The sequence below is a fragment of the Brachyistius frenatus genome, unplaced genomic scaffold, assembly GCF_029030835.1.
Source record: "Brachyistius frenatus isolate BFR_SWC_R1_liver_20210118 unplaced genomic scaffold, ASM2903083v1 Contig_64, whole genome shotgun sequence".
NCBI lineage: Eukaryota > Metazoa > Chordata > Actinopteri > Embiotocidae > Brachyistius > Brachyistius frenatus.
In genome coordinates, this window is record NW_027210663.1 from 1,208,625 (window position 1) to 1,221,665 (window position 13,041).

At 43.5% G+C, this 13,041-nt stretch overlaps 1 protein-coding gene across 9 annotated transcripts in view; it reads left to right on the forward strand.

The window, feature by feature from the left end:
- Positions 1-7,875, forward strand: part of cabin1 (calcineurin binding protein 1) — a 41,503-nt gene extending 33,628 nt beyond the window's left edge. For 6 of the 9 annotated variants that reach the window (XM_069706676.1, XM_069706682.1, XM_069706679.1 and 3 more), the window contains 4 exons: positions 2,373-2,631; positions 6,183-6,341; positions 6,468-6,670; positions 6,742-7,875. In XM_069706676.1, coding sequence (XP_069562777.1) covers positions 2,373-2,631; positions 6,183-6,341; positions 6,468-6,670; positions 6,742-6,912 — 792 coding nt within the window. In that variant the 3' untranslated portion in view covers positions 6,913-7,875. Of the gene's footprint in view, positions 1-2,372; positions 2,632-2,779; positions 2,875-6,182; positions 6,342-6,467; positions 6,671-6,741 lie in introns of those variants that run through there. The other 3 variants (XM_069706677.1, XM_069706680.1, XM_069706684.1) reach the window with 2 other exon arrangements.
- Positions 7,876-13,041: the final 5,166 nt, after the last annotated feature.

Below are 13,041 nucleotides of genomic sequence, written 5' to 3' on the forward strand. Positions count from 1 at the left end.
ACATCAAGATGTACAAAAAAGTCTCTTTGCATCATGAATTTGTTTTCGTCGATTGGTGTGCCCGTGGCGTGGCGGCCATTTTGAGCATCTCGTCATGAAACTACAAGTGATTTTAACTTTTATGTACATATTCCGATCTTCCTCAAACATTACATCTTTGATAACAGTCCCGCCCCGACCCGCAGGCTCCCCAACGTGCACCGTGCGAGGGCCCACATATCACTGCTTGCAGTTTTAATTTTGTAATTGTTATGGTTGAGGCATACGAACCAGAAAATACAATTGTTTTAATTTGAGTACAAGTAAAAGCTTGTACATGAAGTCTTAATGATACACAATCAGGTCCTTTTAATCGTCAGGTATATTTTGAATTGTTCGCACTAATGATGATGAACCTGCACGTGGTGGATAGTGTTCTTGTATGCTCGACATGTGAACAGGAAGGGTGCCTCTGCATGAAAGCTCATTCTGGCGTCGTTTGTAACTGCTGTTTATGTGTAATTATGGGGCCACCAGCTCACATCGTGGTTGGCACTTGTATTCGGTGAGTAACGGAGACCTCAGCTCGGGGACGTTAAGACATTCTTGGCTGCTCCTTACAGATTCACACTTTTTCTTCAAGCCCCCACAAGTGCGGGGAGAGATGTGCTCATATAGAGCTGCTGAGCTGGAAAATCAGCCGTGTTGTGCTCGGTGTATTGTTTGTTCTCTGCGAGATGCCATGTCAGGAGACAAGTACAAATCCTACTGTCACACATTGAAAGTTTTAGTTTTTTTACACTCCTCGATGTGGGATAGATGCTTTAGTTCTTGGAGAGACTGCTTCATTAAAAAACACTCCGGTCCTGTATTTCAGCAGAATATAAAGGTTTTACTCGATGGATCAGGGTATTTGCTTCACAGCGGAGCTCCAGTGTCACTCCCTTTTCAGCAGGCAATTTAATTAAAATGTTTGGCTGGCCGGGCTTTCAGTTGTGCTGGAAAGATGACCAAACCTGTACACCACATCTACGGCTGCTCTAATCTGATTTAAAGCCCAATCTCGATAATTGCAAAGAACCATCTTTCAGTTCACATGGTTGGACGTCTGTTTGGCCGGCAGTCTCACCACACAGCAACACTCGAGGAATCTCCGTGCTGGCTGAATGCAATGTGCTGCTATTTTCTCAGGTACAGTGTTTTTATGATGCGTACAGTCCAGCTGACTTGGTGATGTCTTTGTTGGTGATGTTTGATTCATGAGATATGAATCATCAAAGCTGGCTGTTGGAGATAGTTCCCGTTTGAAGCTGCTGTGGCGCTTTGCGTTAGGCTGAAGGATCTATTGCGGTCTAACGTTTTGGAAGGCTACTCTGTTTGTTTGATTTGCTCGTGTTCTGCTGTGTGAATCCCGCAGGGAGCTTCATCTCACGCTGCTTTGATTCAGAGCACAATTTGGCTTCAACTCCCAGCAGACAGCTGCAGAAAAAATTACATGAGAGCTCTGTTATTGCCAAAGTATCTTGTGCTAACATACTGCATGTGTCAAAAGGCAGCTTGTGATGACAGTATATATGTGCTGTGGCCCTGAGTGCCGCCTCTAGGCTTTTGATATCTTACAACACTGAGGTACATTTAATTGTACAATTTACCTGACATTGAAACACTCTGTGGAGTCATATTTACTTTTCACAATGCCTGCATAATTAATGCAGTAAAAGTCTATGTAGCCTCTCAGCGAATATAAAATTCCTTATTTGTTCAGCTTGTTAAATTCTGCTTCAGTTCATACTGAGGATCTTGTAGATGAACTGGTCTGGATTTATATGCCCAGAAAGACCAGTTATCGTCCAACTTTTCATCCATGTTCAATTGAAAAGTAGGGAAGGTGTATTCTTGTCTTTTAACTGTGCTCCTCTGTGTTGCCATGACAGCGGCTGTGGGAGCAGGGCGGCTGTTGTCACAGGTTGTTTGTGCAGCTCTTGTGTTTATAAGTGGTCCTCAAAAGGACACCCAGGAAAGTGGCTCAGAGGGATGTGGTGCGGTGTGTTGTAAAGCTGAGCTCCTCACCAGCACCCAGAACAGAGTCCAGTAACGAGTACTGTAAGCCTCCGAACCCCTGAGGGACGACGTCGCAACTCTGTAAAGGATACCATTACTTCTTTTGTGAAAGAGCCGACTCTAATATTGCTGACGTGTGTTATTTGAAAAGTGCTGCGGTATCGACTGTTGCTCGCTCTCCGGCACCGAGTCTCGCTTCGTATTTGTCTCAAGGGAAGAGGATGTACAGTTCTCAGAAATGTACCGGAGCAGGAGATGGTTAGCGTTGCAGGTGGACCCTCGAGGTCAGTCCCACCTCCTCATGGCAACTGCTCTTCTTCTGTCGCCAACAGTCTGCAAGCGATGCCCCGACCACACCTAAGTACACAAAGGAGCACCGAGACATCTTCTTCCCCGCCTCCCTGCCGACGCCCGTCCTGCTCAGCCACTCCACCTGCCACCCGCTGTCCACCCAAGACGGGCAAGCCAAAGCGGTGTACGAGCCCCTGAGCAAGCTGTCCCGACCTCCGACCTCAGGCTTCCACGAACAGCCTCAGCACAGGAGAGCAGCCAGCCACTCGGTTGCAGCCATGGCCTTCCTACCACACACAGGTACAGTGGCCTCCTCTCTGTGTATCTCACCACTACAGATGTTCGTCACAGTGAAACATACATTTACACAGATGTTATTGCAGCCTCTGCTGTAAGGATTATAGAAATTAAATGCTCTTTTTTTTTCTTTTTTTTTTTGCTGCTGGAGCTTGTAAACATCTGAATGTACTCCAGTCCGTGTGGCCAGCAGGGGGAGCATGTGGACTTCCACAGATCTGTTACATAACAGCAGACTCTGGCCTGGTTAGAATTTTTATTTTTTTATTTTTTTTTGCCTTTTGGGTATTGTCAATCCCCCAGCAACAGTTTTAGAAATCAGTGGCCTCCAGATTGTGTCTCTTTTTCTGCCCACATGAGCTTCTGGAGCGGTTTGGCTAAATCATCGCTGATCTCATCATGAATATTCAGTTTATCTCATGTTTAATATCTTTGAACATAATGCCTTCACCCCGTGTTTCCAGCATGAATTCCCTTGATAACTGAGAAAAATATTTAAAAGAATATTAAGTCAAACTGTCAGCTTGAATATGCAATACGCACATGAGTTTGATGGTGCATTCTTCTTCATATTTGAACCTCTTTCTTGTTATTATATTTAACTATTACTTAGTTTGAATCATAATTTGAGGGAATTTGGAGACAATCCTCATGTCGTTGAGGTAGCTCTCACTTCATTTCTGTCACATAAGCTCTCACTAAGTGGAGCTATTCCATTCAGATGGCTCCTCCTTGTCTCAGTCATGTTGTTGTTGTGTTTTTTTAACTGCAGTCTTTGAAACTTAACCTTAATTGAACCTGTTTGATATCTGCTGATGTCTTGCTGGTAACAAACTACACACAGTTGTTACTGTTGACATTTAAGACACAAAGAAATATTGTATTCTACTGACTTTACTCTGAAACGACCTCAAATCAAGCAGATCCTTTTAACCAAGTGACAATTAATTACATTTAAAGACCAGCCCATCCATCTTTTTTTACACGTGTAGATTAATAGACATGGGTGCTGTACTAAGATTACCCGTCACTTATTCAATGTACTTAAACACAGAAAGCACTCAGAGACATTTTTCCAAAATATATTAACATATATGACTGAACATTCATCTATTAGATATATTCAAGCTGATGTTGGCAGAACATCCTGAACAGGTTACCAGTCAATCACAGGACAAGAGTACATTTCACACTCTCATTCACATTTACAGCCAGTTTAAATGCTGACCATTAACCTAAATCAAGTCTTTGAGTAAACCGGAAAACACACAGAGACACTCGCATAGACTCGCCATGGCCACTAAAAGCTCCAATACAAAATATAATGAGTTATATTGACATTTTACGTTTCCCGTCCACTAATGCAGTGACTGAAATAAGGAAATAAAGAGATAAAGACACTACAGAGGTCAATACAAATTCGTATTCATTGCTGTCTGTCTGTTACCTTACGAAGCAGCTATATTTTTGAGATCATACGAGAATCCATCCAACTCATGTTTGAGGCTACGTGCTTGTGTCCGATCCCCTTTGGTTCAGACCACTCGGCGACTTATGAGAACTTACTTTCAGCTGCAGACGTGGTTTCATGTGCGATGATAGCGAGAAGTGACTGTTTCAAATAACAGTGTCTGCCTTTTAAAGAGGTTTGCGTATATGCTGCTGTAGTATCAGTTATATCGGCGAAATTTCCTTACGACGACTGCAGCTAACTATCCTCCGAGTGCGGCTCGTTGTTGCGAGTGATAGACAGATGGCTCATCCAATCACGTGCCACAAATTATTTTGAAAGTTCCCTTTCTCCTGTTCCCAGGGACGACTTCTCAAACGTGTCAGGTTGGTTGTTTTGTGCCAAATAACTATATGTTAATTTTTTATTGTGGAACATTTACATTTCAATTTGGGTTGTTTTTTTGTTTTTTTTTTTTTACATACTTTCTGTTCTCTGCAAACAGAGCTCAAATATACATATAATTATTAAGGGACAATACTCTAAGCTCTATTCACTAACTTTGTTTTGCATTTCTGGTTTTGCTTTAATTTTACTGTGAAGTTTTGACCAAAATCTTGCATGAAGATATTAGTGAGTCAAAATGTTGCGCTTCAAACCAAATCGAAACATGTTGAATCATAATTCATCAGACCTCTCTGTAACATCTTGTTTTGACGTCGAAACCGACAATGCTGCTTCACAGTTACCTTCTCAGAGCTCAGTTTTATTTCAGAGTCCATTTGAGTTCAGCTTGACTCATTAAAGGTCACGTAACCGTCGGAAACCTGCAGCTTTATGTCAATAAGTGGAGGAAAAACACATTTTCTACTGTTACACACACATTGATTATATATCAATAAATACTGAAGGTGTTTGTGAGCAGTAGCTGCATATTACGTGCATCTATTACATCTTCTTGAAGTTGGATGACATTTAAAGACAAAACTGTGTTTGCACACACATTCGTTGGCACGCACACACACAGGTTAGCAACACTGCACCGATGTGAATTATGTAATGGTTTCCTTGGCAACATTACGAGAGGAGTCTTAAAGAGGATTAGATCATTTTTGTTTTCATATTTGTGTCAGTCTGAGCTGCAGGGGGAGTTTTACAAATGTTCCCATGCCGTCATTACAAATACTTGTCAAATAGACGTGGATTTAAACGCACAGTATGTCATTTCTGTTGCTGGGGATCTCTTAATTATAGCAATAACAATAGTCCGAGTTATGATTACGTCAATGAAAAATTATGGAATCGTTGTCTTCATTGTCGAACAACCACAATTGCCGATGAGAATTGATCTTTAGTTCAGCAGTTAGCAGTGGTTGCTCTCTCCCCGTCCCTCCTGCTGGGTCTCGTGTTTCCTCTGAAGTTGGAGCAAGTCGAGCGGGGAAAATGGATTTGACGTCACTGACAGGTGAACCAATGAAACGGACTGCTACCTTTGATTAAAATGAAGGGTTTCTCTGGGTTTCAACATGTTGGAAACATTGGGGAATAATAGTACTCAACGCAACACAATATATAACATAGGTCCAGTGGTTTTTAGGCATTTTAGGGTGGAAATGTTACATATACCTTTTAATGTCCCCAAATGGAAGATGATCTGTCAACTTGTCGGTTGGACAATAAAAGCCAACATAAAATAAATGCTTTTATTGTATTTGTACGTCAAAATACTGACATCTCTACTCAATATGTACTTATAAAGTGAATGTGGTCAATAACACTTTTCTGCGCGTCGCCTCAACATCTGGATACAGAAGATAAAAGCTTTTCATGAACGAAGTGTTCATTTCATCTGACATGTCCTGGTTTGTTGTCACTAATTAACACGAGTTAAACAGCCAGTGTTTGTTTATTTCCAAATAAATGCTGACGTAAGCTTAATTTCAAATTTTAAAAGATGATGTTGCTGAAATTGTCTTTGTTGAGCAACACGTCTGATTACAGTTCCAGTTTCTGTTATTCGTAAAGAATTGCGTCACGGTTATTATGAGGTTGCCAAATATTTGAAGATCTAAATTAATAACTAATGTGTTATTTTTACCCACAGAGGAGCGGCAGGAGGCCACGGAGGGACTTTTGTACCGACAGCAGGAGTCACACCTTTGTCAGCAGATGAAACTGGCCACTGTATCCCAGGGGCAAGAAACAGCAGCAGGCTGGTTCCAGGAGGAAACTGCCACATGTAGCACCACACAGCCTTGCCCAGGTCAGAGCCTTCAAATCAAACAACGAGATTCAACATAAAGTACACCAATCAGAATTTGAATGACTTTATTTGCCTTTTGAAAGGTTCTGATAATGAAAAACATCCTCTCTCTCTCTTCTCTCTCAGACCAGCAGCAGTATGCCAGCAGCGAGCAGTCGAAGCTTCCGGACCCCAGCCGAATCCGCTCCCGAGTCCCACCCAACATGCCAAAGCTTTTCATCCCTTCCACCGTCACCAAGTTCCCACCAGAGATCACAGTAACGCCTCCGACACCCACGCTCCTCTCTCCCAAAGGCAGCATCTCAGAGGAAACCAAACAAAGACTTAAGGTATGAACTCAGCCTCAGAATATGTGCACTGTAACCACTGGCACGGCTCTGCCCAGTCTAACACTCAACAGTGCCCCCTGCTGTCTGCTCCCGTACAGAACGTCATCCTGTCGTCCCAGTCTGCGGCCACAGTCAAAAAGGACACTCTGAGCCAGCCGGCGCTGGAGGTGCAGGAGACGTCCAGCCAGGAGTCGTCTCTGGAGAGCGAGTCGGACGAGGAGGACGATTACATGGACATCTGAGCCTCTGAGGGCCTCGCGTGCACGCTGACCCCTGAACTCTGCCAAACCCCCCTCCCCCCCGCGCCACCGCAGCCGTCTGTGTTGATGCTTTTATTCCCTCACGTGCATTACAAAAAAGAAATTTAAAAAAATGCACTATTCTCATCGGCCGTCATTCCACAGCGTCGCTCTGGTCGTCGTCGGTGACGACAGACGATGATGGCTTTAGTCTCACAGCATGTCTGTAATGTGCCATTTATGCATATCACTCATCAGCTTCATGGAGCTCTCCTGCACCCGACTGTACACTGGATATGGCTAAAAAAAAAAGAAAAGAAAAAAGACTCCTAGCCTTTAAAAGCCAACCAGTCCCGTGTTTATGCATCTTTTCTATGTTGTGTTGCTAACTGTGTCTCCGAGCTGCAGCTCAAGGCTCGTTTTGAACTCGCCAATCTGAGGTGCCTCAGTCTGGATCGTCGCTCGGCAGCATGCGCCTGCTGTCCTCCACTTTGATAGTTTACTTTGGCATGAGATTCTCATCTCCGAGACGCATCGCATCGGTACACGACCTCGTTCAAGGAACACAAAGGTGAAAATGAGGACAATCGGCCGCACTCGAGGTTCGTCCGTGGAGCCAACGGGCCACACGGCCTCATAACCTGTAGCAGATTGGAAATGTTTACACTTAACATTTGGGATGTTTTTCATTTTGCACTTAACTTTGTGCTATTTTTGTACTGACTGTATTTCTTGTAATATTTTGTCCTATACATTTTTCTTTTCTTTTTTTTGTGCATTTGTAGCTAAGACGAACAGCTCTTACCAGGAAGACGTCCTGCCACCAGCACTGATCTGAATGAAATGAGAAAAAAAAAAAAAGGGTTTTCAGTTATTACAAATTAACTTTTGTACATATCATAATCCAGATATCTTTCCAAAAGGTTTGGCTTTAATGGGTTGGGCATTAAACTGAAGAAGAGTGTGCATGTGTGTGAGAGTGTAAACATAAAGGGGGAGGGAGGGGGGGTCAATTCAATTCCAATCAACTGAGGAAGCGAGTCACCGCTAACGGACGTGGTCGTTTCTCGAGTTCAGTCGAGTTGAAATGCATGCTGAGAAGACTTTGCAATACCGATGCCTTTCCACTGAAACAGTTTTGGTAAATTTGTCACAATTCTAGTTTAACTCAGAGGAAGACAACAGAATGTTTTTTACAGATTGTTTTCTATAAAAAAAAAAAAAAAGAAAGATTTACTGATTATGTTTCTCGAGAGCTTTCTGAAAATGATTTTTAAAAAAGGACACAAATGAATAATTGTAAAACTATCGCCCTCGATTAAATGAAACACTTTTGTATTTTAATTTCTTTCTTTTTGGTGTAAGATCATTTTCTATTGTTCTGCTGAGCTTCTTGGAATGTACCACGGCTAAAGAGGTGACATGGGGAAAGGCTTTAGCTCGGCCCGGCACGGGCTGCTGGAGTGGAACTGTTCTCTGTGTCTGGACTGAATGCATTATAGATGTCAAACCAAAAATATATTTGAGAAACAAACACTAGTTGTGTGTGCTGCTTGTTATCCGCAGGAGTCCTTGCGCCAGATACGAGCGGTTTTGTCTGTCGAGCTCGGGCCTCCCGGGCTTTGGGAGAAAAACGGTCAAATACCTGACGGCCCAGTTACGATGCCACCTGTGACTGCCATAACTATTACATGGTTTATTGCATGGACACACGTTGCTCAACAATTATTTGTAGATATAAACAAGCAAAAGTGCGTACATCCTGTTTAGACTCTGTTGCATGACCTGATTGCTTTCAGTTTTGTCGTTCAACATATCACTTCCCAGGGAGATTACAGTTGTAATACATCATTCTTCATTGGCTTAATCCAAATGTGCGAACTTCACAGCTCTTGCTGCGTTTCCAGAAAGCGCTGAAGGCCCACAATTCACTCTGTCCATGAGCGGCCTCTGGCCTTTTTTGCAGACCTCCTACATGTATTCCTTTCATTTGTCTTTATTTCAACAGGTAAAAGTCTTATTGGGGAAACAGGCCAAGATGGCAACATAAACTTTTGCAACCAATACTTGAAGTAAAAAAGGGCCAGTACTCCTCTTGTATCAGCAAATCATCAAGTTTTACACTCTCAATGATCACGGTGAATAAAACATACTAGGATATTGCTCATGCGCGCAACAATATTTTCTAATCAAGGGGACAACTGTTTCCAATATTACGGTTACACGACAGACTGAAACATGTATGAAATGCTAAAGGGCTTTTAATTTGAAAAGAAGGCTTTAAATTTGAAACGGTTACAGGAAGTCGTATTCGGCTGACCAAGTGGCAATTTTGGCCGCTTTCTCATTTGAACTCTGGACCACATCCAGTCCGGCAAACGAGAATGAGAACAGGTGAGCGTCACGTAGTGCCCTCTGGGTAATGCAGTTCATACGGGGCCGTTATGAATCGTTCAGATAAAATTGATATGTAAAAGAAGGAAAGAGGACCGGCAGCCTGTGAGAAGCGCTGCCGTGCAAGAAAAGTACTGTTTACTGGTGAGCACCAGCCCAGTTTGAGTACAAGACACTCGACAAGAGAGCATCGACTTTAAATGCACAAACTTGAAAGGATCTTCATCCAGCAGTACGTTCTGTCATCAGTCAGACCCACAAATTACTGTGACAACTAATGTTTTTTTGGCCATAAAGTGTATTCTGTGCGTGCGTGTGTGTGTTCCCAATCAGACTAAAAATACATTATTTGATTATCAACAGCCATTTGTTGGATTCTCATTTCCTTTTGGCTGCTAATAAATTGAACATTTGTATTTTCTTTCATGATTAGATAATTTTGAAATAAATTGACTTAAAAATTCTGCAGCTGAAAATGAAATCAAATTAGTTTTATTTAAAGTACAAAGTCACAAATTTGCCTCGTGGAGCTTCATAGTCAGTACATAATACGTCCTTAGATCCTCCGTTCTGATTAGCACCCATCTCTCTATCACCAAACCGAAAACTGAAATCTAAAACATTAGAAAGTATCTTCTTCCTGGTCACCACGCCTCCGTCCGGGGCTGCGGAGAGTCTGCAGTCCTGCGGCCGGAAGACCACCCTGCTGACCACACTGATTTAGTGGTCAAAGGGCTTGTACACTGTGGTGTGAAGTCTCCGACACGAGGGAAGTCATTAGTCTTCATTAGCAACTTCCAGCAGTTTCTTATGAAGTGCTGTGAAGTTGTCATTTGCCCCCTTTGCCAGGCAAGCTATAGATCTGAGGTTTGTTTTCTTATGTGGTGGACCAAATGTGAGCTGGCGGCCCCTAAGTTAGTGCATCGGAGATCATGGTCACCGTGGATTTAGGACAGGGAAGCCAAAGACGGACGATTTCTTTTCTCATCTTTTCACATTTAAGAGGTTTTTTTAAAAATTTTTTATCATTTCCGCAACCAGTAAAGAAAATCAATGAATTAACATTTAGCTTAATACAATCTGACTCATTACTTATTTCTTCCGGTTGAGAAAATACACCATCGTGCTTTGGTATTGTTAGTTTGTATGTAAATTATTGAATTCGTATGTCACACGATGAAGAAAATGCTTTATTAATCACAAGACAGCATCTAAAAGCATGTAAAGTAAAATCCTACGGAACCTGTCGTCAGGTGAAGGCATTTCTCCTGCTATCTGATTATTGTTCAGTCCCCTGTGCCATCATGTTTTTTTTCCAGCCGTGGGCTTGCTGTCTCTACAAACCCCTCAAAGTGGCCAATTAAGCATCAAAAGGGCATGCTGCATGGCTAATGTGAGCGAAAGGTGTGAGATTTCTCGTCAGTCCACTCCGGGGGGCCTTTTATTGGGCTTCCAGAGAGCCGTCTGATCCCCGGGCCCGGGCTGTATATTGGCAGCTGTTAACTGTTGAGCGCAAGAGGATCTGTGCAGTTAAAGCAAATGGCCAAAGGCTGACACCTGGGAGGTGAAACATCTCTGCCGAAGGTGATCGGGGAGAATAGACGAAGGGAGGAAAGGCCGCAGAGGGATCAGACACGAGGGACGGTGATTCTGCGTGAGCAGCAGGGATCAGGTGTTTGACATAGGATATCTCTGATTAGTCATGTTGTAACACTCCTGCTTTCACCTGTGGGCATTCACGAGCTACATTCATATTGTATATTTGGGCCTCAAATAAAAATCCACCACGGAGCAGCTCCTATCAGTCTTCTCCAGACGACCTCCCTCATGCAGCATCCAGTCCAAGTCGCCCCCTGGCCGGCTGTTACATAAGGCAGCGCTCTCTGTCCCTGGCCTTTAGCCCCCGGCGGCGTACCGAGGCCCTTAGCGGTCACACCTGTCACCCCCAGACCCGCTGCGTAATGGGATCGACACCGCCGCTGCTGAAACGTACACCTCTGCTCTGACGCTGACATGCTCTGAGGTGATCCAGAGAGAATTTATCTCTTCGTTTCTCATCTTACTCCCAAACAGCCCAAAAGCTGTGAAGTCTCCCCCCCCTCCCCCCACCCCGTGAGGTTAGTTTAAGGTGGATCCCCTCGCAGGTCCAGAGGAGACTGACCGTGACTGATATCTCCTCTGCAACAATCTGTTTCACATAAGGAGGATAAAAACACACTTCTTCCTCAAGGCCAATGTTGCGCCACCAGGTTTCACAGAGGGGGGAGTGCTGGGGGAGCTCTGCGTCGGGGCACTTAACACAAGTAAATGATCGGGCAGAGGTCTCTGCATCTTTAAGTGCATCATTACGAGCCAAATGTTTTTCTTTTTTACTCCACATCGACCCCGCGCAAGAGCCTGAAACAAGCTCGTCAATACTTTCACAGAGGAGACTCCGTTGCACCACTTTATGTCCACTTAACTGCTGATGCTACAGAGTGGCCATGCTGTCTTGCAGACTGTAAAACCATCTCTGTGCTTCACACATTGCTTTTAACAGTCCCTCACACATCACATGTTTAACCTGTTATCCATACAGTTACGCAAAAACAAAAGATGCTTGGGGGTAAAAGAGCTGCGCCTACAAAAGGCATTGTATGCAGCATGTAGACACGAGAACACAATTATAAAGTGGAAGTAGTGTGCCTCTGCTAGAATAGAGACGTGACACTCTCCTCCATTCAAGTTGCTTAATGTTAGTGGAAACCAGCGGGGGAAATGTGGTTTGACTTTATCCCCCTCTATGTTAATGCCCTGCAGTGCTGCTGATAGTTAACGTAGCACGATACAGGCAGAGACAGGTCCATGAATGGTGACACCAGTGGATTTTGGCTGGATGTGGATGTTGAGAGGACGGTGCAGGTCTTCATTCTCTGACCCCTCCTGTCCCATTCAAGGCTGACTTGGGCTTGTGGTGCTGACTGGTTGTTAACTGCCTGCCTATACACGGGGCTCTCTCCACACGCATAAACCAGCTCCTTCAGGTGAAACCAGCCTAATGACATTATCTATCAGAGCATCGGCCTGTCTAGACGCCCCAATACACAACCCCACCGCCGCCGCCACCACCACCACCACCTTCACTACCCAGAGTGAAGAGGATGCAGAGGATGCCCCCATGTTAAAGTTACCTGCAGAAAGAGTGCCTGTTGTCACCACAACATTATGAGATTACACAGTTTCCCACCCACTGTCATTTCTTTGAAGGAGAAAGTTAAGAATTCAAAAAAGTGTAAAGGGATCATATGGAAATGATAAATTTATATATATTTTTTTTATACACTTTCATATCAATAAATTACATTTTTATAATGTAAGCATGAAAATAATTTCACACAACTCTTGAAAATAAGTTGACTTTGATGGCTACCCAGGTGCACTCACAGATCACAGTGGATTATTCCATTTACTGTAAAGATACCGACTGAAATCTCTCTCGTTTGTGTCAAATAAATTCGACTTTACGACGGTGGTGTTTGCTACGTTGCACAAACACACTAAATGGCATTTTCGTGTGTGTGAATGATATTTACAGATTCTGGTGCCGCTGCCGGGTCTGATCTGCAGCATGGAAGTCCATCCATATTTGTTTTAAAGTCTCTTAGCAGTTAATAAAGATGCATTTCCTCCGTCCCCCTTCCTGTGGGGATGGTATCAAGGCTCTGTTAAGTCTCTTTGATTTCCAGCACCCTCCAATCA